At 36.7% G+C, this 25,550-nt stretch overlaps 1 protein-coding gene across 4 annotated transcripts in view; it reads left to right on the top strand.

Annotated features, from left to right (window-relative positions):
* Positions 1-25,550, top strand: part of MCTP2 (multiple C2 and transmembrane domain containing 2) — a 264,931-nt gene that overhangs the window by 219,242 nt on the left and 20,139 nt on the right. For all 4 annotated transcript variants that reach the window (XM_054257201.2, XM_017973284.4, XM_002749091.6 and 1 more), the window contains 3 exons: positions 4,185-4,307; positions 6,862-6,903; positions 24,013-24,122. In XM_054257201.2, coding sequence (XP_054113176.1) covers positions 4,185-4,307; positions 6,862-6,903; positions 24,013-24,122 — 275 coding nt within the window. The remainder of the gene's footprint in view (positions 1-4,184; positions 4,308-6,861; positions 6,904-24,012; positions 24,123-25,550) is intronic.

The following is a 25,550-nucleotide window of genomic DNA, read 5'->3' as shown; positions in this document are numbered from 1 at the left end:
ATATATATATATATCAAGCAAGATATATAAGTATATATGTATAGATGTGTGTGTGTATGTATGCGTGTCTTTTCCTGAAAGATAAGATTTGCTTTTCCTGAAAGATATGTTTGTTAAGAATCAGTACTTCGCTACAGAAGTTGTAATTATGCATTGATTTAAAAAATATATCTAAAGGCACTATGGTCTCACTCTAAAAGAGTTGTAGGCTATTTGAATGTGATAAATAAATTATTTTTGTTGTAAAACATTTCTAGGATTGCTTAACCATTCCTGATAGAGGCAAATGCTATGGCAAATGAGGTGTTTATCTACCACAACCATCTCCTTAATACTGGTGGTTGTTCAAGTAATTTGTTCAAAGACATAGTTTTGTAATGAAGAAAATAAATTTAAAATGATATGTCCTGATTTTTCTCCATAGCTTTATGTCAGCCTCTTCTTATTTGAAGTTACAATTAGCAATGTAAAATAATAATAAAATCCCATTTACCCAGTAGACAGGCATTTAGAAACAACCACCACTTAGTGTACAGTTAAAACCCTTAATCCTCAAAAAAACTTAATAGGGAAAGGGAAATAGGCAACAAATAGGAAAATCTCTAGCTTTATCTAGCAGAGAAATTACTATTTGCTCTACTTTTTGCTATGTTTTATTTTATATAAAAAAGAGACATTTGTAAAGCTAGACAATTATTGGAAAAGATTATATATTTGATATTATAAAACATTTAATAAAAGAAAGTTGATGGAGCAAGTTTGATTTTTTTTATTAATACAAAAAGTATTTCGAAAACTTCACACTTACACATTTAAAAAAAGTCAGAGAGGTTTAGCACTAGGAGAAAAGTAACATAAAATGGAAGAAGGTGAAGGAAAATTGTCATGATTTGCAGTTTATATGATTTTCTACATTAGATCTACAAAAGAATATATTTGCAATCTCTTACAGCTAATAAGAGGGTTCAGAAATAATGTGAATACATAAGAATTATTAATTCTATACCCAGCATTAACCAATTAAATGATAAACTTTAAAATGGCTCCATTGCTATTTATAATAGTGTTAAACTCCACATTACTTAAAAAAAATGGAAAATCAGTACAGTGAAAGCAATAAATTTTTTGAGATACATAAAAGAAGTCCTGAATGTAGAGAAATAATCATTATGAAATATCAATATCAAGATACCAATTATCTTTAAATTATCAAGACAATCTCAGTCATAATTTTTCTCAGTTGTATACAAGTTTATAAATTAATTCTGAAATACATGTGGAAGAGTAAAGGGTGAAAAAATGTCTAAGATAATTTTGAGTCTATAATAAGAGACTTGCCTACTCAGATATTGTATGATTACTACATTATAGTTTAAACATGTGGTCTTGGTAAAAGACAGGAAAATATATCAATGGAGAACTTAAAGGGCTCAGAAACAACAGACACACTCATGTGGGAACTTGGTATATTGACAGAAGTAGCAATGTAGATCAGCGAGAAAAATGGAGATCGTCATAGGAATTTAGCTGTAAAAGATGGCTATCTGTAAGGAAAAAGTTCACATTGAATGCCTTAGTTAATGAAATAATTAAAAACAACAAATTGGAGGCAGAATAAAGATCATACACCCATACACAGTTATCTTTTAGAAGAAAACACAAAGATATAGCTGTATGAGCTCAAGGTAGAATATGATTTAAGTAGAACACTGAACATCAAAGGCATAAATTGGAAAAGACTATATTTGATTATGTCAAAGCACTATTTCAGCCCACGTTTGCATTGATAAGGGAGTATAGTTGACAAATTGCAGAGCATTCATTTCAATGGGCACCATATTAATTAAAATAAATGTACTTGATTTATGCATACACCATGAAAAGAAATATAAAACATACTAGTGGTTAAATTATTTGCAGAATGATAGGAACATTTTTATTTTGTTATTTCTAATATAAACCTAGGGTGTCCTCAGGTGGGAATAATCACATCAAATTTAGGACAAGGTTGCCTTTGGAAATGAGAGGAACAGGAGTGAGGAAGACTGACAAAAAGAACACTAGTGTCTATGCAAAACATTTTTAAGTATTAGAAAATAAAATACAAAAACAGTTTCACCTCAGTGAAAGAGTTTCTCCCAGAAATACAAGATTCCTTGAAATTATGAAATTATAAATACTATACATCACCATATTGATGTCTTAAAACGAAAAGGATAAAATCGTCCTTATCTCAGAAGATAGTGAAAGAACAGTTGGTTAGCTACTAACCATTCCTGATTTTTAAAATTATACCCTTGTGAAAACTGTTGGACAAATTTTTATTTAAAACATGTTTTTATTAAGTTTTGAACAGATTAGGAAGAGTATAAAACATTTCAAAGATATATAGCATCATGATCACCTGTAAATTTTCTGGTTAAAAATTATATGTAAATTTTCTGGTTAAAAATGGTTTGTGTGTGTGCATTCTTAATGTGATATGATTTATATAGTTCAAACTGAAAGCCAACATCATGCTTAATGGTAAAAATATGAAAATCTAGAAGCATTTTCATTAAAGCCAAGAATTAAACAATCTCTCTCTGAACAGTTTAACATTGTTTTGTAGAAGTAATTAAATCAAGCAGGGGGAAAAAAAAAGAAATTACAAATATAAAAGAGGAAATGGGAGAGCATTCTTATTTGTAGATTATGTGACTATATTCTTTGAAACCTCGCAGGAATGAAATAAACTATTTGATACTATAAAGACTATTCAGTAAGACTACTAATGTTAAAAAAACATATTTGTAAATTATTTGCTTTTATATGTAAATAATGACAAGTTTGAAAAACATAATGGAAGAAGTGATTTACAATGAGGACTAAAAATTTAAAAAGCAATATATGATAGCCACAAAGAGATAATTTTTTTAGCAATAAAACAGTATTGCTTTTGGAAAGGAAAATTTCATGTTTAAGATGCAATAATTTGCCTCTTCTAAGTTGATATGTTATAGCAGTGACTTTTTCAAGCACAGACAGCTGAAAACCACAATTTATCATATTTCGTCTTCCAGACTACCTGTGCATTTGAAAAGAGAGACTTAAATTTTGAAGTAATTTGCCCAAGATTTCACTCCTGCCTCATGTTTTAATTAAAAGGTGTTCTCACCTTATTTATCCTAATTAGTGTGTTTCTTGGAAGTAGAATCATCTCGTTCTCATTCATGTCTCCCATAATTATTGTAGTATAGCAGTTGGACTCAAGTCTCAAACCATCACTTGCCTTTCTATGTGAGGAGTCACAAATTTCAGAGGTTGACAGAAATTGGGCAGCTAAGAGAATACCTTTTCGGATCTAGACAATGCTAACCAATCATTTTCGTGTGGCCATATAGTCTCAAATTTGATAGATTTTAAGCATTTTAACCAGAGTTTGGAAGTCCAAAATCTTTCTCTGAAATAATTGGAATTTTCAATATTGGCAGCCAACTGAAAAAGTAATGGTTCTTTCCTGTTCAAATAAACCTCACTTTTGGCAAAATTTGGCCTGTGGCATGCCTCTTTGTGACCCTGGACTTTTTTCATACTGCTTTCTGTAAATTCTTGCACACTAAAACCCATGAGGTTTTCAGAAATGAAGCTATTGTATCTGTCTCTTCCAGAGTGTGACTTGACTCACCAGCTCTTTCTGTTTTTTTTTTTTTTTTTTTTTTTTTTTTTTGAGACGAAGTTTTGCTCTTGTTTACCCGGGCTGGAGTGCAATGGCGTGATCTAGGCTCACTGCAACCTCCGTCTCCTAGGTTCAGGCAATTCTCCTCCCTCAGCCTCCTGAGTAGCTGGGATTACAGGCACGCACCACCGTGCCCAGCTAATTTTTTGTATTTTTAGTAGACATGGGCTTTTACCATGTTGACCAGGATGGTCTCGATCTGTTGACCTCGTGATCCACCCACCTCAGCCTCCCAAAGTGCTGGGATTATAGGCTTGAGCACCGCGCCTGGCCGACTTACCAGCTCTTTCTATACTACCAGTTTGAAAACTGAGTTGATCATTGTGTCTATGTACCTGTTTGGAACTGTTTCTGAATATGACTAGAGAGAGTCCAATTCAACCTCCTTAAGTCAATGAGTAGGAATTTGATTGCTCCTCCACTGTTTTGTCAAGCAATCATCTATTCTTATTTGTCTTCCAATCAGGTATTTTTGATCACTGTCTGGAATTTTGAGCTATATATGATCCCCTTGGCATTGTTGTTGATCTTCATCTACAACTTCATCAGACCGGTGAAAGGCAAGGTCAGCAGCATCCAGGACAGTCAGGTAAGCAAGGATTCAGAGTTATGACATCTGACTGCTGAAAAATGCGCTAACAACAATCTACCACCACCACCACCATATCATGACCCAAGTCCATTTTCTTTGAGATGTAAGCAGCAGCCCTGCAAATGCACTCATTTTGGAGTGGAGGTCTTTCAGGTACAATCTGGAGCCTTCTTTCCATGGCATCTTATGTTCCTGAATCTTGGCCTGAATACAGCCTTAGCATGAGGGGGAACTGGTTCACGGTCACCATTTCCATGCTGGTAGCACATGTCTGTGTGCTCATCTGATTCTCTGTAGGGTTCCTGTGAAGAGTTCTGCAGGGCTAACTCTGGCCTCTCCATGAAGGCATTTCATGCAGTATTCTCTCTGGCTTGAAGGCTCAGGAGATTCCCAGAGGCGTGTCAAGTCCCAGGTCAATCAGAGGTTGGGTGGGCATAGACCTGTCTATTTGCAGGTGCCCACATTTGTCTGAAAATTCCCAAACTTAATGTCCTGTTGAAGAAAGCAAGACCTTTCTCAAAGATTGCTCTCCACACTACTCATCTCACTTCCATGCTGACTCTCATTGTACTTCCTGCCCCCCTCATTGCACCCCATCAGATATTTTTCTGCTCTAGGTGGCCAGGAACTTGTATTTGTAGGCCCCTTTTAAAATTGCCCCTTCAATCTAGGTATTCCAGATTGAAGAACCAAGTTTTTAAACCAAAAATCTAAAGTTCTGAGGCTTGATTAATTTCCTTTCTAGATAGATAACCTTCACATTGGGTTTCCCCAAGAGTCAATCAAATCCTGACTGTTTTACGTTATTTTTCCTTATGTCCTCATAATGGATTTAAGGGAAGTTTTGGTTTCAGTTAAGAAGGAAGAAAGGTGGGAAAAAATGAGTGTTGTGGCAAAAGGAAAAACCTCAGGTGATTGCAAAATTCTATTCTGTTTGATTTTAATTATTTAATGCAATAGGCATGAACACAAATCAGTGAGAAAATAGAACCAGCTAATAAATGAATGGCTTTAATAGATCCATAAAAGGACTAGGTTTCACATGAGAGAAATTTTTACAAAGAAACATCTCTAATATCAACGTGGTTAACTAACATTTTTACAGTGTTTACTGTTTTATTTTGTCCACTGTGTATATCATGTATGTTATAGTATGTGCATACATGTGCATGTATGTGTGGGCATGTACATATACTGGTGCACATGTGCGTAATATACCCATATGCACATAAGTGCGGTGTGTGTATAAAGCCTTTATAAAGGTTGAAAATAATTACCTAATTTAGTTTGATAATACAACTATGAGGGAGACAAAAACTATTTTTATTTTATATCTGAAGAAACTACAGTGCATAGTGGCAAAGTGATTTGCCTAAAGTCACAAAGCAAAGACTACTGGAACCATGTCCCAAGCTAAAGACTTCTAATTAGTGTTTTTCTCTCCCATAAACTGTTTCCATTACCTTCCTGTTTATCCACTGGCTTTCATGAGACATGTTTGCAGACAATTGTGACTTGGTTAGTTCCCCAGAGGACCCATGAGCATCACACAAACTGCTAGCTGTATCTTGCGAGAATTCTAGGAGGTAGGGCCATACTGGCCCTGAAGAAATTTCTTGATGACTGCTCAGTGGTTTTATGGAATGTAGCAGAGTATTCTCTGGATACTTCAGAGTTACTCCCTTTTAAGAGTGTGATACTGACAATTCTTTTGACTATTGGAACAATAACATTTGAACAGCATGCCTGACCTTTGCAAGGTTAAGCAGAAATGCAAGTGTTCAAGCTGAAAATAGACCTTGTTTTCTAATACTGAACTTTCTTTCTGAACCACTGACCCTATTTGATTGTATACCGACAGATATTAGTTTTTAAACGTTGCAGTGCTATGATCAAACTCTGGCTATTAAATACGCAAGATTTTTACATTAAACAAGCCTGTTAGTGGTACAGCTGGTGCTGTGGCACCTGAGCTAAAGCCAGGCACCCTTAAGTCAAGATCTGAGCCCAGTCTCCTTCCCTCACCTGCCCCTTCTAACCCTAAACCCAGGATAAAATAATAATGCCACAGAAAAACCTGTAACTTATTCTTCAGATTGATTATATTTACACTAATGCATTTTATACTGTCTAATTTTCAGTAATGGCCCCAAAGGGAAAGAGCAGTCATTCTAACAATGAGCCTAGCACTAGCAGAGTATGGTATTCCCAGCCTTAACAGAGCAGTTGGTTCATTTGTCAGAATAAGAACAACACTGTTTACAGAAAGTACAACTCAGCAATGCATTTTTAAAGCTGGATGCCTTCAAAGGGCACTGGCCTAATCACTTTATTTATAGTTAACAGTTTTACGTGGATTGTGCATATTGTTTAGAGTCCTGCCACAGCATCCCTGAACTTTAAAAGAGTTATATTTTAAGAGGTTATAATGCATTTCAAAAATACGAATGCTTAAAGTCTGTAGGCAAGCTTTAAAATATGTCAGAGTTTAATTTGCATTTGTTAATTTCAGTTGATGTTTTCATAAACACGTTGTGGGATTTCCTTTCAGGAGAGCACAGACGTAGATGACGAGGAGGATGAAGATGACAAGGTGCGTATGTCCGAGAAAGAACACACACAAAAAACCACTAGTGTTGTCCACAGGTAGGACTCCTCCAGCTTGAGTCTCTCTCTCCTTTTTTGTATTATGGTGTTAGCAGTGTAGTCATATTATTGTAACTTTTAAAAAGGATAACCTTTTTTTGAGATTTTTAAAAAATGGGATTGAAAGGGGTAAAATAGGAATAATTGAAATATTATAAAAAGCTTATCTATAGGAGTCCTTTCGTTGGATGCAAGCCAAGATTAGCCTTTCCCTTTCTAGATAAAAGGTAGCCTAGGAAGTCAAAAGTAAATCAAGTGAAATTGCTGTTCCTTCAGGCTCCTGTCTGCACTCTGTGGGGTGGTCACCCACTTCCGCGCTTGTCACTTTCCCAGCTGTTGCTGGCAGCGTTTTCAGCTATATGTCTGTGTACATCTGTCCTTTTCCTTCTCCTGGGAGAATCTCTCAAATCTGCTGCTTTTGTTGTCATTACGCTTTCAGACAAACCTTCTGGAATAAAATGAAACAAGTGAATTGCCAAATGAGATGCTACTAGCTTAATGGACTTGCAGTCCCTTTAACCTGTGGGTATCTGGGGTGAGGGATGGTAACATGTCAGAGGCTTGTGGAGAGGAAAGGGCAAAAGGGGAAACCTTGAGAGTCAGTATCCAGGGTAAATGCCCAATGAATAGAAATGTATTCAAAAGACACTGGCTCTAGGATACAAAGAGCCTTAAAATTAATTGAGTGGACCAGATGGTTTTGCCCATTTGAAGCAAATGGGGTGGATTACAAAGTAAATCTTATTTGTTTTGTTAAGAGGATCATTAATAGTAAAATAATAAAATCAAGTATAATACTTTTAAAGGAAAATGACCTTTTTCAGAAAAGGGTCTCACAGATGCAAGTTTCTTCTTGATAACTTGATGTGAGCGATTTCTGAGTGATTAAGTTATTGAATATTAATTGCCAAAGGAAAGCTCAGTTAATAAGGTTTATAATGGGATGCTTTACCAAAAACAACTAAAGTTAATGAAATTACTTTAAACCTGTATGAAGGGGTGACTGCAAGTCCAGGCCTCCTGTTCTTCAGACTGGCCAGCTATCAGGTAGGGATTCCCACAACTCCTTCCTTGGATTTAGTAAGTTTCTAGAATGGCTCACAAAATGTAGGGAAATATTTGCTTATATTTACTGATTATTATAAAGGATGCAACTCAGGAACAGCCAAATGGAAGAAATACACAGGGCAGTGGATGGGGGAATAGGCGTGGAGTCCCACCACCCTCTCTGGGCACACCCCAGAGCACCTCCATGTGTTCATGAACCCAGAAGCTTCCTGAATATGGAATTTTTGTTTTCATGGAGGCTTAATTACATAGGCATAATTGATTAAATCTTTGGGCATTGGTGTTTGAGTCATTCTTTGGCCCTCTTTCCCTTCCCTGCAGGTCAGAGCTAGGGAGGACTGAAAGTTCCAACCTTCTAATCATATGGTTGGTTCCCCTAGCCACCAGTTCCCCTATCATTAGAGGCGTTCCAAAAATCACCTCATTGACAAACTCAGGTGTGGTTGAAAGGGGCTAGTTGGCCAGCTGTGGTGGCTCACACCTGTAATCCTAGCACTTTGGGAGGCTGAGGCGGACAGATCACAAGGTTAAGAGATTTGAGACCATCCTGGCAAACATGGTAAAGCCCCATCTCTACTAAAATTACAAAAATTATCTGGGTCTGGTGATGCACACCTGTATTTCCAGCTACTTGAGAGGCTGAGGCAGGAGAATTGCTTGAACCTGAGAGGCGGAGATTGCAGTGAGCTGAGACTGTGCCACTGCACTCCAGCCTGGTGACAGAGTTAGCCTCCATCATCTCAGAAAGAAAAAAAAAACAAAAACACGAGGGACTTGTTATGAATAGCAAAGGTGCTCTTCTCACCTTTCTAGCTCTGGAGCTATTTTAGAAACTGGGGACAAAACCAAATATTGCAGAAAAAGATGTTCATCTCTCTCTCTCTCTCATCACTTAGGAAACTCCAAGAATTTTGGGAGCTTTGTGCCAGTAATCAGGGACAAAGAACAAACATACATTTCTTATTATATCACAACATCACATTAAGCAGATTCTAAATATTTATAAACCAAGGTCTGGATGGAAGGAAGATTTCTTCCTGTTTGGCCAAGCCTGTTTAAATGAGCCACCAGTAAAAGACGATGTCCTCCACCCTTTAGGAATAACTATGACCATGTGTCTTTGGCCCATCTAATACAGGAGAGTGTCCAACAAGAAGATGAATAAAAAAAATGGTGTTCAGTGACTGGCAATCAACAAAATCAGGCCACAGTCTAGACTAGTGGATGTCAAGGTCTAGTCTACCGCTGATGTAATTCAAGAGCTACCCAAATGTCTGAAGAGACAGGCCTTAGCTCTAGGCTTTTAACCCTTCTGGGCAAGAATGACTGAAGAAAGTGTTGGAATGGCAGCATCAACAAGGATGCGAGCTGTTGGATGCATCCCACTATGGCCCAACCCATACTAGCTGTGCCAACCTGTCCCACATTGAGGGTGGTGGCATTAGGGTTCTTATTCCCTCCAGGAAAAGTTTATTCTTAACATGATTTTATGATAGTGTTTTAATAGCACTTTTTAATAGACAAGTATAACCATGGTTTTGCTTTCCCAATTTTATATTTCTATGAAATCTTCTAGAGGAATAAATCTAAAATGCTACTTTGACTTCTATTTATGCCTCTTCTGCTTAACACAGCCCTTCTATTGCTAGGGAAGACTGACATATTTTTTCATCCTGTCCATCTCTTTTCATTCCTTCCTTCTGTAAGGGATTTAAAAACTAGAGGGATTTTCAACTTCCAGACTTTTTGAGTGCATATCCACATATGTATTACGACACTTGGTTTCTTCTCTGTGTGGATCAGCTTCTACCACTGAGATGTGCTTGTCATAGAACAGGACATATAGTCACTGGGCGACTCCCCATCATAGTGAGCTAGAAGAAAGGTCTTACCCAGTGAGCCCTTCTGGCTTCTGTTGTGTGTTAGTCATGACAGACCATGCTTCTGGGAACTGTAACATACTCAGTGAGAGATGAACTGTTTACAAATTATAAACACACAGCCATTTTGTTCAAAACCAGAAGAGGAGATAAACCCCTTTCTACCCAAACCATCCGTCTTGAAGGTGACACTCTTTAATTGCCAGTTCTCCTTCCCACCAAATACCATCACGGACGACTGTGGAAGATAAAAGCGTGCCGGGGCCTGTTGGCACAGCTTCCCTGGGAGATGAATGCTTTGCCATGTTCTGCCTGTCTCTGATGCACAGACCAGGACGCAGTCTGGGGTCTGTCATCCTTTTATTGTCTGCAACAGGGATTGTTGTAAAATGACATCACTGTAACCTCTTGTTCCTTAGCTTCGTGAAAAGTTCATGGTAGTAACTTGTATTAGAAACCAGATTAGACTTCACAATTTTGCCTTTTCTTTTGTGGACTTTCAGTGATAACATAGAACTTTCAGGTAACTTGGTTTTTGCCTTTTAGGAGATGAAATGTACAAGCTAAACTTTGAAGAGAGGAAATCCTCCTTTCTAATACCTGATGGCTCATGTAAGAAATTGCTTGTTGCAAGTCTGGTTTTCTAGGGACTCCAGAACAAACAGATAATAGCTAAGTTCAGCCAACAGCAATCAGTTGACATTTCCTATTTGTATTAGATTCCATATGTGGAATCCTTCCATGTGGACCTTATTTGTACGGATGGATTACAATGAAAATTGCATTAATTTTCGACACAGTAAAGGTCAGTAATTGAAGCATGAACCAAGAAACTATTGTGTAAAATGCTGTATCCCATACTTAGGAAAGGTCATGCAAGACAATAATATCTTGTTTTCATTACAGAAGGTATAAATACTTGCAGTAGAGTTTCTTTCTTTTTCCAGTCCAACAATCACTTACATAGACTATTTCAGCATTTTCTATTAACATCAGGAAGAAGGAATAATAAGGGCATGTAATAAAAGAAAAAAAAGAGCTGTTTAAGGCTATCAAGAAGAAACTGTGCTCTAAGGCTGGCATTGTGGGTTGGTGTGTTCGTAACGAGGTTGTCAGAAATAGGACTTGAATGATCTGTTCTTTCAGGATCATCAGTGAGGTCACAATTGCCTGACAGTGTTTATGAAAAACAATATGACCCTTTTATATCAGTTGTAGATGAAAAACAGATATGGACATTTTACTTTAAGAAAATAAGACACATCTAATCCATTTTTTGTTGATTGATTGAGGAGCATAGTATAATGGAAGGATGCAAATGGATCTTGTATTTATACTCTATTTTCACAAATTAGTTTGTCATCGTTAAAATTTAAGTACATTTTAAACCATTAATTTCAGTGTTTAAAATGATTTTACATCCTCTAAATTGATTAGTCCCTTCCTTATTACCCAGGCAGGGTCTTCTTAGTGGAAGAGCACATGGCATGTATTTAGAAGGAGTTCTCACTGTGAATTAACCTTCAGAGTCCTTTAGATGACATGGTTAAGTCCACCATGCCTCATTCCCTGTGTTTCCTTGCTCCAGAGAGGAGAGATTATCTATAATATACTAACTAGAGAAAACTATTGTTCATGGAGGAGGTCTTACTCTCTAACGATGAGAGTAGTTTTGTACTTCCTTTCTTTTTTTTTTTTTTAATTTTTTATTGGATTTTAGGTTTTGGGGTACATGAGCAGGGCATGCAAGACAGTTGCGAAGGTACGCACATGGCAGTGTGCTTTGCTTTGCTTCTCCCCTTCACCCATATTTGGCATTTCTCCCCAGGCTATCCCTCCCCACCTCCCCCTCCCACTGGCCCTCCCCTTTTCCCCCCAATAGACCCCAGTGTTTAGTACTCCCCTTTCTGTGTCCATGTGTTCTCATTTTTTATCACCCACCTATGAGTGAGAATATGCGGTGTTTTCATTTTCTGTTCTTGTGTCAGTTTGCTGAGGATGATGTTCTCCAGATTCATCCATGTCCCTACAAACGACACAAACTCATCATTTCTAATTGCTGCATAATATTCCATGGTTTTTCTTTTATTTATTTTTGACACAGAGACTCACTCTGTTGCCCAGGCAGGAGTGCAATGGGGTGCAATCTCACCTCAATGCAACCTCTGCCTCCCAGGTTCAAGTGATTCTCATGCTTCAGCCTCCTGAGTAGCTGGGACTACAGGCATGTGCCACCGCCCTGGGCAATTTTTGTATTAGAGATGGGGTTTTACCATATTGGCCAGGCTGGTCTGAAACTCCTGGCCTCATGTGATCTGCCCACCTCAGCCTCCCAAAATTCTGGGATTACAGACATGAGTCACCATGCCCAGCCTGTTTGTGTTTTCTTAAGAAAGTGATATAAAAATATACTAAATTGGTTTGATTAGTAATCTTTTAAACTATGGCATAAGCAGTGATACTTACAATGATAAAGTGTTGTATTTTTAAGAAAAGCCAGAGAGTATCTTTGAATGGTTAACAATAGTTGCATGTGCTCACACCTTCTATATATAGGGCATATTGTAAAAGACGTGCTTATGGATAATTTTCATGGGACTAAAGTGCATGGTGATTCTGATTTAAGTCCTTTTAATTTGACTTGATATGGTTTTTAGTGATGAAATGACTTAATTGCTAACATTTTTATCATACTATCTTTCTATAGTGAAGTGGATTCCAGCCAATTCTTAATTATCAGTTTATGCATGTTTTGGATGAGATGGGGTTGCCTTCCCAATTTCCTGTAGTCCTTTGGCAAATCAGTTGCTCAAATGCTCTCTTTAAAAATCAAACTCTCATTCTCAAAAATGCTTTGACTTCATAACCTTTAGAAATCATCCAGTGATCTCAATCTGGCCTTTCGGAACATTATTCAGAGCACCCTACTTATTGTAAGGCTCGCTAATTTTCCTGGTACACGTATATCTTTCTGATTTCTAGTCTAAGGATTGTAGTTAGTATGTTATTCTCAAATATTATGAAATGTGATATGCCACACACAAGTGGATGAATTACCTATCCTTCTCTTAGCTACTGTGCACTGTCTGATCAAATACCATCAGAGGCTCTGATTGTTTTGTAGTTTATATAGATTGTGCATCCATAATCTAAATATTTGAAATCCAAATGCTCCAAAATTTGAAACTTTTTGAGCTCTGATTCTCAAAGGAAATGATCATTGGAGCATTTTGGATTTTTGATTTTTAAGTTAGGGATGATCAACCAGAATAATGCATATATTCCCAAATCCCAAAACAATCCAAAATCTAGAACACTTCTGGTCCCAAGCATTTTGGATTAAGGATATGCAACTTGTACTAGGTATTTCTTTTCCCATTGCTTAAAATCGCTACATCACGAGAAGGTAGAAGACATGGGACCAATCTATCAGTGATTGATTTTCTAAAAATAGTAGCTCTGTCTTTTGTATTTAAAAATAAATCTCCCATCTGTTTTAGTGTGGCTCACCCAACTATCCATTGAGTTTATGAGATAATAGAAAGGTGGGGATACCACTTTTTTTCTCAACGGAAAAGGACTCGCTGGAACAAAGTATTAAATAAAATAAAACAAGAGTAATAAATTAAAACAAGGCCATTTTGAGTAGGAATTTAAGCAAATAGATTTTTTTTTTTTTTTGAGACGGAGTTTCGCTCTTGTTATCCAACCTGGAGTGCAATGGCGCAATCTCGGCTCACTGCAACCTCCGCCTCCTGGGTTCAGGCAATTCTCCTGCCTCAGCCTCCTGAGTAGCTGGGATTACAGGCACGCGCCACCATGCCCAGCTAATTTTTTGTATTTTTAGTAGAGACGGGGTTTTACCATGTTGACCAGGATGGTCTCGATCTCTCGACCTCGTGATCCACCCGTCTCGGCCTCCCAAAGAAGCAATTAGATTTATAAAAATATTAGTATTTTAGAGTGTTCATAGTTTGCAGGATGCTTTTATATGCAGTAGCTCATTCAGTACTTAAAACAAAATGTTAAGTTTCATGGAATGTTACCTTGTCTACCAATGAACAAAGGTTAAGAGAAATTAAGTAACATATCTAAGATTTCTCAGCCAGGATAGTGGCAAGACTCAGACCCATCTCTTCTGGTCTAAATCTTGATTATTTTTGACCAGGCTCCATTGTTGTGAAGGAAACCGGTCATTAACTTATTGGTTCATTTTTCTGCATTATTTTGGCAACATTTATTGATGTTTCTGTACCAGAACCTCTATGAATACAAAAATTGCAACAAATCCCAGTGCCCTAAGATTGCTCCTTTCATTAAGGTTTGCAATGTTGTTGTATACACTCTGTTGGGAAACAGAGGAGGAATGCCAGGTGGGGCAGGACTGCTAAAAGGAGGTGATGTTTGAACTGAATCTTAAGAATTACTTGTTTCTTTGCTGAATCATGTAAATATTTTATCTTACGCCTGCTCCTTTATTGTATCTTGGAGAAAACTTAAGGCTTCACACAGCTAAACCAGCCAACTGTCACTCATGGTATATTTATCTACATTAGTTACAGTTTTGAAAAACCATTAGCCCTGTTTACCTTGCGGTATCATGGCATTCTGTCACTTAGTGCAGAGAGACTTTTAATGGAATGAGTCTCTCAAGGGTCTAAGTTCCAAATTTTTTTATGTCCTAAACTGTTGCCAGTTTTTCAGTTATATTTTATGAGTGTCTTCCTCTTAAGCTGATTGTTTATTCCTTTTACTTTTTCAACCCTATTATTTGATACTAGATGAGATTCATGTTGCAGACCCTCCCCCCCAAAAAAATGTGTTGGTAAATATCAGTGCAGTGTGTAAGTGCCTTATGTAATGAACAGATAGAGCAATATAAAACTGCTTAGAAATGATATTGATTCAAAATCCAAATACTGTTTTATATTCATTTCCCAAAGCAAAAGAACTACTTGAGAGAGAAGTGCACTCCAGAAAGAGTACATATCTCCCCACTCCATTTTAATAGCATGAGCTGTGGAGTTGACTCCGTGTGTGTGTGTGTGTGTGTGTGTGTGTGTGTGTGTATGTGTGTGTGTGTATGTATGTATGTCCCTGCAGGCCCATAAAATGCCTCTTGGGAAGAAATTCTAAATGACAGTTCCTGGAGCATTGCTGGGATTCCCAAAGAATTTTTAATTTTATGTATCAGAAATATTGCTGCTTGTTCTTTGTTATGACAGATGCTGAGCATTTTTTTTCCATGTTAAATGCCACTCAATCAATTTCTCATGTTTATAATTTTTCAAGTTTTCAAATTAGAGGCTTTTATTATCCGTGGGATGAAACAGACTAAACATATTGTTGTTTAAAGTCTAAAGGTATGTTTTTGCATCTTTAGTCTAGATGACTGAAATTAGTAAGAGGATTTTGAGATAAAAAATTGCATTAATCTCTTTTGAGGATGATGTTCATCCTGTGGCGTATTACTCAGTTTTTAAGCATGTCAAAAGGGTTTTTTCTGACATGGTCAATTTTCAGGACTTGGTCTCTAGTTTTGCTTAGGAAATTAATACAGAAATGTGAAGTTTTCTAAAGCAGAAGATGTAGGAAAGATTTAAAGTAACACACCGATTATATAATTCTTAGTTGTAAATTCATTTTGATGATGTTCTCTGCCAGAGGCTCAAAGCTACTTTATTGCACCTACAGTGCTATACTCATTGGAGACACAACACAACAAGGCCTTTAGGAAGGAAAGATTTGCCCTCTGATTTTTAAAATTTTTTCTTTTTTTTTTTTAAAAAAGAACAATTCTGTTACAACACAGACACATTATTGTTCTTCGTTCAAGTCCTTATAAAAGTTAGCAAAAATACTCAATCCTTTAAACATTTTATAAATTAATAATGAAAAAATGATGGGCTTGTACCCATCTTCATATGATATATATTTTTAGGTTACCAAGTTAGTTTGTTATTTTTCTTATAGTGAGTGTTACTCTTTTTTTTTATTGTGTGCTTAAAAACAAGGAAACCTTATGAAATTTGAAGTCTGGGTTTGAAAAAGTCCGTGCTTTCATCTCTTCATTATTTGGTGATGCATGCTTGCTCACAAAGTGGACCCCTAAAGCATATAAAACTTATGCCTCCATGTTTTTTCACATTTGTAGTGAGAAATGATACCCTTCCTTTTTAAATACAGGAATCTAAAACTATGTATTTAGCCACAATTATCTTGTTCATTTGTTTAATCACACCAGTGGCCTTGACTATTTGTATTACACATTTCCCTCTGTAAATTGGAAGCCTTGTATGTTAAGGGAAAATAGGAGCACATGTGACAGCAGTTATGTCTTTCTGAATGAATCACTGTTACTCTTCCTAAGCAGTTTGGGAGCAACAGCAGATGTAATGTTGTGTTTTCTAAACTGTGTTATCACCACATTTCCCGGTTCAATCTGAAATGTGTAAATAAAGCCAGCATGATGCAGATGGAGCTGCAGATGATCTTTCATACAACTCAGGGCAACATGAGTAGACTTGTCCTGGAAGATCATTTTCTCTGAAACTTAAATTAACCCCAGTATTCTTTAAACTAGACAAAAGGTTTTTCCTTCTTTTGTAGCTTTGCCTTCTTCAAGGGAAGGAACTTGTGTTTATGAAGCACCTGGAATATACTAGATATTTTACATATATGATAATATTTTTCTCCACACTCCAATTAGAGTAATGATAGTCTATATTTTCCAGATATTGAACTTAAAATTCAGAAAGCATAAAGCACTTGCCACTATCATCAAGCTAGTAGATGACAAGACCAGAGTTGAACTCATGGTCTGACTCCATGGTCTGGTGTATATAGACCCATCATTTAACTTCCCTGGACCTAAGTTTCCTATAATAGAAATACTAATACTGAAGGCTATGTAATATATCCTGTAATACGTCCCTTGGTATAGTGCTAGATATAATTAAAGAGAAAAGACCGTAAAATCAATAGTATCTTATTTAAAAAGAGACAATTTTTGCAGTACAGAGAGTGAAAAGAACATTTGCTATTAGGATGATTAAAGTGATGGAGGCATAATGCAAATTGAGAGAGCAAAGACAGTAGTCAGCATAGACTAGCATCCTTAGGAAGAGGTTTCACAAAAGTCATCAAGCTTGAGTTGGGCCTTTCAGTCATTCCGTTATATTTATAAGGCCTAGAATCTTCTCTCAAACCCCAAGCACTTGCTTATTTCTTGGGTCGATGTAAATAATTATTTAATACTAGTATAAACCCAATAAACTATTTTTTCCTGTATATATTCATTTCTCCCTCAAATAAGCTCCGTAGCAACACTGAGGATGTACCCACCACAATTGCTGGTGCTAAGAACACAGGGTCAGATAAAACAGCCTGGTCTTACCTATTGATCCCTTAGTTCAAGCAGGGTACAGCCAAAAAGAGGTTAATGGAAGATATTAATTAAACATCCAAGCTATGAAAATGTAACCTTGTAGCATGGAAGCTACCGTACCTTGACAAATATACATTGTCCAGAGGCCATTCAGAGAACAAAAACTACATTTACTGCTAATCATTAAGATACCTGAGTTCAGATGGAAATTTTCCTCTCTCACAGGAATAGCAAATGACCAGTGCAGGGACTTTAAGGAAGGGGTGGAAACATGTGAAAAAGTTTTTTTTTTTTTTTTTTTTTCCTCTCCTCACTGTCTAGAAGATTCTCTGGATATTACTGGTTTCTTTGTTTACTAATTAATTTTAGAGAAAAGTGATTCAGGTTAATCACAGGTCCCTGTTTTCCCAGAAAGTTTTCATTTACTGATTATCCTCATTTTTAAACTATTGTATTTAATATTTCCACCAAAACAAAGTGGGATGCATTGCTTTGGCTTTCGATTTAAGCTTTCATCTTCCTCTGTGGTCATTTCTAGTAGCCCATGGGATGCATGCACAGTGACCAGAGTTCTCAAATACTAACACCAGGTTAACTCTGACAGCCAGGAATGACCCATCTCTATTTTCCTGACTCTTTCAGGAACTGAGTAACTAACATCCAGCTTTAAAGGAAAGCTTTTGCATGGTCCATAATAAAACAAAGTGCCCTCACATAAGCTAATCCCTTCTTGTTTCAGGCAGTAGTGGAAAGCATGTGATGTCTACTGGCCCATTAAGCTGTGGCCACTGCCAGGGCCTGTAAGATTCAGGGCCTGTAAGATTCAAACTGCCTATTCAGAATGGTTAGTAGGAGACATGAGAAATGATAGGGTAGGTGTACCTTAAATATTTGCAAAATTTAAGCCTTCCTGCTGATAAGAGAATAAAAAGTAGTCTGAACACTCTTAGCATATTTTTTTTACTCATTATAGTGAGTAAATGTGCACTTTTTTTTACTTTTTCAATATGTAAATAACACAAAGATTACATATTCATTGAATGATATGTACAGATAGTACATTTCTTAAGAGAGTTGTTGATAAATGTTTTTTTCACATTTCCTCTCTACCCTGGGGCCCTTGACTTGATCACATCACTGACATGTGTAAACCCCAAGTCACAAACCTCTCAAAAAAGCCACAACAGCTACTTCAAGAGGAAGTTCCTCTTGAAGGTTGTTTCCAGAAGCATTATTTTAATGCATGCAGCTGAGAATGTATGTTGACATCTCTCTCTGGTAGAGCATGACTTTTCATTTAGATCAAATGACTGTTCTTCCACATTAATTTATACATATATGAAAAATGACCAAGTAGCTGTTAATCTTCCTGCTATCAAAGGAAGCAAACTCAGATAACTTTGTGAAATTTTGATTTTTTTCATCAATACATAAAAACAAAATAAAGCTTTTGCAAGTTAACTCTATAAATACTGTAATTTCTAACATCAACAATGCCACTGTAAATGTAAACACTTAATACTGAGAATTATTTAACTTTATAATAATATGAATGCAAATTTTGATGGAGGAAATGTAACAACTAATAATATATTCCTCCAAAATGAAGAAATATATGAGGCAGAAATGTACTGGGTATTGGCTGTGATGCACTAATTATTCATAATTTCATCCAGACAAGTGATAATGCTCTACCAGTTGAATTAGAAGTTGTAGCATCCACACTTACAACATTTTTGTATACACAGTTGGGATATTAACAAGGTTATGTGACAAAATTATGTCACATATAAAAATAAACATCAACATAGCAGTATGTACTTTCTCTTTTTTACCCATCATCTTAGGAAGGTTTGAACCTTTGAAGATATCTCAGTTAACGTAAACATTCTCCAAAACTATTGGACTCTTCTGTTGAAAATCTCTTAATTATGGTCATAATCAGTTGGAAAGTTTTATTCAAAAAATTTTTTTATTGCATTTTAGGTTTTGGGGTACATGTGAAGAACATGCAAGATAGTTGCATAGGTACACACGTGGAAGGGTGATTTGCTGCCTTCCTCCCCTTCACCTATATCTGGCATTTCTCCCCATGCTATCTCTCCCCAACTCCCCACCCCGCACTGTCCCTTCCCTATTACCCCCAACAGACCCCAGTGTGTAGTGCTCCCCTCCCTCTGTCCATGTGTTCTCATTGTTCAACACCCTCCTATGAGTGAGAACATGCAGTGTTTGATTTTCTGTTCTTGTGTCAGTTTGCTGAGAATGATGGTCTCCAGTTTCATCCATGTCCCTACAAAGGACACAAACTCACTGTTTTTGATGACTGCATAATATTCCATGGTGTATATGTGCCATATTTTCCCTGTCCAGTCTATCATCAGTGGGCATTTGGGTTGGTTCCAGGTCTTTGCTATTGTAAACTGTGCTGCAACGAACATTCGTGTGCATGTGTCCTTATAGAATGATTTATAATCTTTTGGATATATACCCAGTAATGGGATTGCTGGGTCAAATAGAATTTCTATTTCTAGGTCCTTGAGGAATCACCACACTGTCTTCTCCAGTGGTTGAACTAATTTACACTCCCACCAACAGTGTAAAAGTGTTCCTATTTCTCCACATCCTCTCCAGCATCTGTTTCCAGATTTTTAATGATCACCATTCTAATTGGCGTGAGATGGTATCTCGGTGTAGTTTTGATTTGCATTTCTCTAATGACCAGTGATGACGATCATTTTTTTCGTATGTTTGTTGGCTTCATGTGTGTCTTCTTTTGTAAAGTATTCATATCTTTTGCCCACTTTTGAATGGGCTTGTTTGTTTTGTTCTTGTAAATCTGTTTTAGTTCTTTGTAAATTCTGGATATCAGCCCTTTGTCAGATGGGTAAACTGCAAAATTTTTTTCCCATTCTGATGGTTGTTGATTCACTCTAATGACTATTTCTTTTGCTGTGCAGAAGCTGTGGAGTTTGATTAGGTCCCATTTGTCTATTTTGGCTTTTGTTGCCAATACTTTTGGTGTTTTGGTCATGAAGTCCTTGCCTATGCTCCTATGTCCTGAATGGTTTTGCCTAGATTTTCTTCTAGGGTTTTTATGGTGTTAGGTCTTATGTTTAAGTCTTTAATCCACCTGGAGTTAATTTTAGTGTAAGGTGTTAGGAAGGGGTCCAGTTTCTGCTTTCTGCACATAGCTAGTCAGTCTTTATTCAAAATTTTTTATGACTGAAGTACTAACTTTATTTTTGGAAGCTTTTTCTAAAGGGAGCGAATTTTTTTAAGTGGCCAAAAACTTTATTTTCGTATAAAAGCAACATATATAAGGTCAAATGCTAGGCACGATTCAGTTTTTAAATTCTGAAGTTATACTTTAGGTTTTTAAAAATTATTATTTATCTTTTTGAGGCAGAGTCTCGCTCTGTTGCCCAGGCTGGAGTGCAGTGGCACAGTCTCGCCCCACCGCAACCTCCACTTCCCGGGTTCAAGCAATTCTGCCTCAGCCTCCCTAGCAGCTGAGATGACAGGTGTGTGCCACCACACCTGGCTAATTTTTTGTATTTTTAGTAGAGACGGGGTTTCACCATGTTGGCCAGGAAACTCCTGACCTCAAATGTTCTAACCACCAAGGCCTCCCAAAGTGCTGGGATTACAGGTGTTAGCCACTGCTCTTGGCCTAGATTATTTTAATTTGTGGGAAGAATCTTTGTGATTTTTAATACAATAAATATATATTCTGAACCATTAATGGAAAGAAATTTAGACGCCATTTATTTTTCAGCATAAATTTGTTAAATGTTCTAATCTATTGTTTTGAAAAAATATTTGACAGGAAATGTTTCTGTGAACGAATACAACATTTCAGTGCCTTTGAAAATATTTGGGATGAAGTATATACAGATTTCAATATTTTAAAAATAGATCAAGAATATTCTCCATGTATCACATTTTTGTTATGAGTTTTCAAGGTACCTAAGTGCTTGTAGAAAGTGTTATTCATAGAAATTAAGTTGTACAGTGGAGTCAATTAAGGTGTCAATTTAACGACCATTAAATGCAACTCTGAAGATGATTAAGAACAATTTAGTGAAATATTAGAAATAAAAAGATGCTATTAAAAAGTACATTCTTTTGAAAAGTAATCCCGACATGGTTATATAGACAGATATAGCTAGTAATTAACTAAAGTATACAAATATATATAATAAATAATCATTCTTCTCGTGTCATGTAAAAATATCCAGATTACAAGTTTAATATACAAAAATCTATTTTTTATTTGAAAATAATGTATTTGTGATATAAAAATGGAATAGTTTTATAGGTCCACCAATATCATAAAACCAAGTTATCAGTTGATCAGCATTTCAAAAATTAGTTCTGACTACTTCTACTCTTAAAAGGAAAAAAGCCCAGCTGATAAGTTATTCTGTTACTCAAATACAGTAAAACTCTGTAGCCTAGTCTTTGGATACTTAATACTCCAAATGTCATATTTATTATAAAGTAAAAGGACTTGTGAAAAATCGTTATTTTGGCATACTAACTCCTCCTTTCTCAACAACCAGAACCTCACTATTTGGGTGTTTCATAGGGAAAAAAATTAGACAATTGAAATACGTTTTTATGAAATTGAATGACTTGGAAACTTGAGTCATTTTCTAAGAAATTGTTTTGACCTAAACTGGATGCTGCTGAAAAGAGAAAGCCACTTTTGCCCTTTGGGTCAAGTTCCCTCATGCTTTCAAATGTTCCTTTATAAACATGAATACTTATGTGGCAGACAGAGATGGGTTTTCACCATTGTGCCCATTAATAGATGTCAGTAGATGCTTGAATTAATATGTTCTGGCAGCATAACTAATTTTTAACACAAACTGCTTGAAAAAGTAGAGTAAGGGAAGAAGAGAATACAAATTAGGGTAAAAAAGTAAATGTGTCTTGAAAGTTTGATGTTGCAAAAGGTATCAATGAACCTGGCTTTCCTTCTGTACAGGATGATTGGATAAAAGAGTCAGTCTCAATGGTAAGAATTAATTCAAACCATTGAGCACCCATTACTGGAGAGTGGGTGGCAGTGAAGCATCCTAGCCTCTGTTCTTCCTTGGTCTGTTTCAGCCAAGTAGTTTCATAAGGACAGATGTAAGAAGGGAGGTTTGCACTTTTCAACATTTCTGCATATTGGTGCTTTTACCAGCAATCCCTATGGGTAGTGGGTTCTCTTTCACTCCATCCATGGCTCCAATTTGATGGAACAAAGGATACGAGATGAAAATGATTTTATTTTTCTTTTTATTATAGGAATGTCCTTTAAATTTAGAAGTATTGGCTCAATGATTTAGTACAATTTTAACCCAACTATAATTCTATAGAGGAAAAAGAGCTGTTTGAGGTTTTAGGCCTCATACAATAGGTATGGTGGCTACAATGACCCAGAGAGGCAGGAGTTGAGAGCTTGTGAGCTACATCTCAATTACAGCAAAGTTCATAAGGGACTAGAACATAGCATCATAATATTAAAAATAGAGTAGGCTGGGCGTGGTTGCTCAAGCCTGTAATTCCAGCACTTTGGGAGGCTGAGGCGGGTGAATCACGAGGTCAAGAGATCGAGACCATCCTGGTCAACATGATGAAACCCATCTCTACTAAAAATACAAAAAATTAGCTGGGCATGGTGGCGTGTGCCTGTAATCCCAGCTACTCAGGAGGCTGAGGCGGGAGAATTGCTTGAACCCAGGAGGCGGAGGTTGTGGTGAGCCGAGATTGCGCCATTGCCCTCCAGCCTGGGTAACAAGAGTGAAACCCTGTCTCACAAAAAAAAAAAAAAAGAAAAAAAGAGTAAAAATACTCCTCTTCAGGGAATCTTGACATTTGAGTGATTTCTGAGTGACCTGCATAACTGTTTGTTACTTAGCATGGTGAAACACATGTAAGGTTTTCTATAAGCAGAAGAAGGATAACATTCTTAGAATGCTGAATTCCATTTTACATGAAGCATTAGAAATTAAGGAAGATGAATTCATATTTGTTTCCAGCATCGTGAGGAGATCCCAATCAATTGCTGATCATCCTGGAAGGGAATGATCTGGGTGGGCTGCAGCCCCAGCAGTATACTGTGGGGTTACTTTGTAGCGTGTCCAAATCCTGCGGCTTCCTTTGTTTCTGAGGTGGGTGCCAAAGGATGGATGAAATATCAGACTGGGAATGTTTAAAACATGCTTAAAAATGCAGCAGAGTTTGACTAAGATGCTCCAATACTAGGACTCATACTATCTCTGTCTCCAACATGGCATGGCATTACCTGCCAGGAATATCTCTGAAGAACACTGATGGGAGAGGGATAGGGTGAGCTTGCAGAAGACCTTGTGAAGACAGAGAGGAAGTCAGAATTAGCCAGACTGATGGGATTGCAGAGTTCTGTGAGGGACACAGCCGCCTCCATAGGGAAGTGAAACCCTTGGTTCTGTGGGGCTTCCCTTTATCATCTCATGACAATGAGGTAGAAACTGAGGCTTACACATTAGGAGTGGCAGCATCCGAGTGAGTGAACAGATTTTTATGGGTCACTGTGGGGGAGTCAACATTTAAGTTGTAAAACAATGATTTATCTTTTGTAGTGACTGTTGATAAAAGCCATGTTTTTATAATATGGTATAATATTTTCTATATCATCATGATAAAAAAATGAAGTAACTGAGTTAAATCTTGCTTTTATGTTTTCTAGGAATCTGAGAAAAAGGGGCTGATTGAAAGAATCTACATGGTACAGGATATTGTTTCAACTGTTCAAAACATCTTGGAGGAAATCGCTTCTTTTGGAGAAAGGATTAAAAAGTAAGTTCTAAATTCATGTTGTGATGTTTGAAGTAGACCTGCTATTCGCAAGGACAGTGGTGTTATGGCAGTGGGGTTGGAGGAAGGGCGGTCAGAAAATACAAAAACGAAAAAACCAAAGCTACACTGTTGGATTAGCCCTGTCTGATTTTGGTTGGCTTCTTAACTTCACAGTTGGGTGGTATCTCAGAACTGGGGTGACCATATGGCCCAGTTTATTCCAGTTGCCCCAGCATCATTATGAATAGTGTCCACTTTCACTCAAAAATTCATCAGTTTGGGTGATAAATTATAGATATTTAAAATGTTACCCTATTCAGAAATAAAAACAGAAGCACATGTGCTATAAAGGAGCCTCTTCTCTCTGAACCACAGAACTCAGTAAATGCCTTGAGTGACTTTTCTCCCCAGTTCTCCTAAGAATGGTACATATCTAGTAGCATCGTAGATGGTAAACGTGAAGTTAATTCACCACATACATGGATGTCTTAGGACAGGATACTACTCTCTGGCCCTTTGTAGAGAAAGTTGATGATATTTTCAGCTTTCTGGAACATACAGTCTCTGTCCCAACTACTCAAGTCTGTTAAAATGTAAAAGGAGTCACAGTTAATACGTAAAGGAATGGGTGTGATATGCACTCCAGTAAAACTTGATGAAAACAGGTAACACCCTGCTCACAGTCTACCCACAGCTTGCCATCCCCTATCTTGGGAAATAATAGCTAAACACTCTAATGGAACCCCAGTTAAGAAAGACTATATATATATATATTTTTATTATTGACTCTGTATTACCTAGTTTTCATTTGACACCACTAAATAGGAAGGTTTTTAATTTTTTTCTTTGAATTATTAACTACTTATTTGTTTCCCCCTTTAATCTAGAATTGTGTCACCCATGTTCCAAGTATTAATTCTTTCTTTATTGGTGATGTCTATGTGGGTCATTCTAGTTTCTTTAAAGACTATATTGTTTTGGAATTACATGGGTAAACAGATTATAAGTGGTGCTAAAAACCAACTAAGTCTTATGCATTAAAATGCAAGGAAATCAGTAAATGATATTGACATCAGGAAATATAAGTAGTTAATATGCAACTTAATGTAAATACCAATGTTCTTTCTCAGTTGCATAGCCAATGAAATTGCCCTTGAATGCCCATTTATTATAAGCATAGTAAACATGTAGGTTTTGTTTAAAAAATGTTATGGACAATTTTAAACAAAGTTGGTGAGTTTTTATTGAATTTACACAGTTATTTCCATTATTAATATCTTAAGAAAAAACATTTTTCCCACACAGATGATGCCTATATGCCTTATTCTTGTAGGTTGCATATAAATTGGAAAATGATTGCTGAATTTACCCTCAAAATGTTTAATATAAACATTTGAAAGTAAAAATGAATAGTAAAATGAGGAGGGC

The sequence above is a fragment of the Callithrix jacchus genome, chromosome 6 (assembly GCF_049354715.1).
Source record: "Callithrix jacchus isolate 240 chromosome 6, calJac240_pri, whole genome shotgun sequence".
NCBI lineage: Eukaryota > Metazoa > Chordata > Mammalia > Primates > Cebidae > Callithrix > Callithrix jacchus.
Note: the sequence above shows the minus strand (reverse complement) of the source record. Positions and strands in the feature narration are given on the sequence as shown.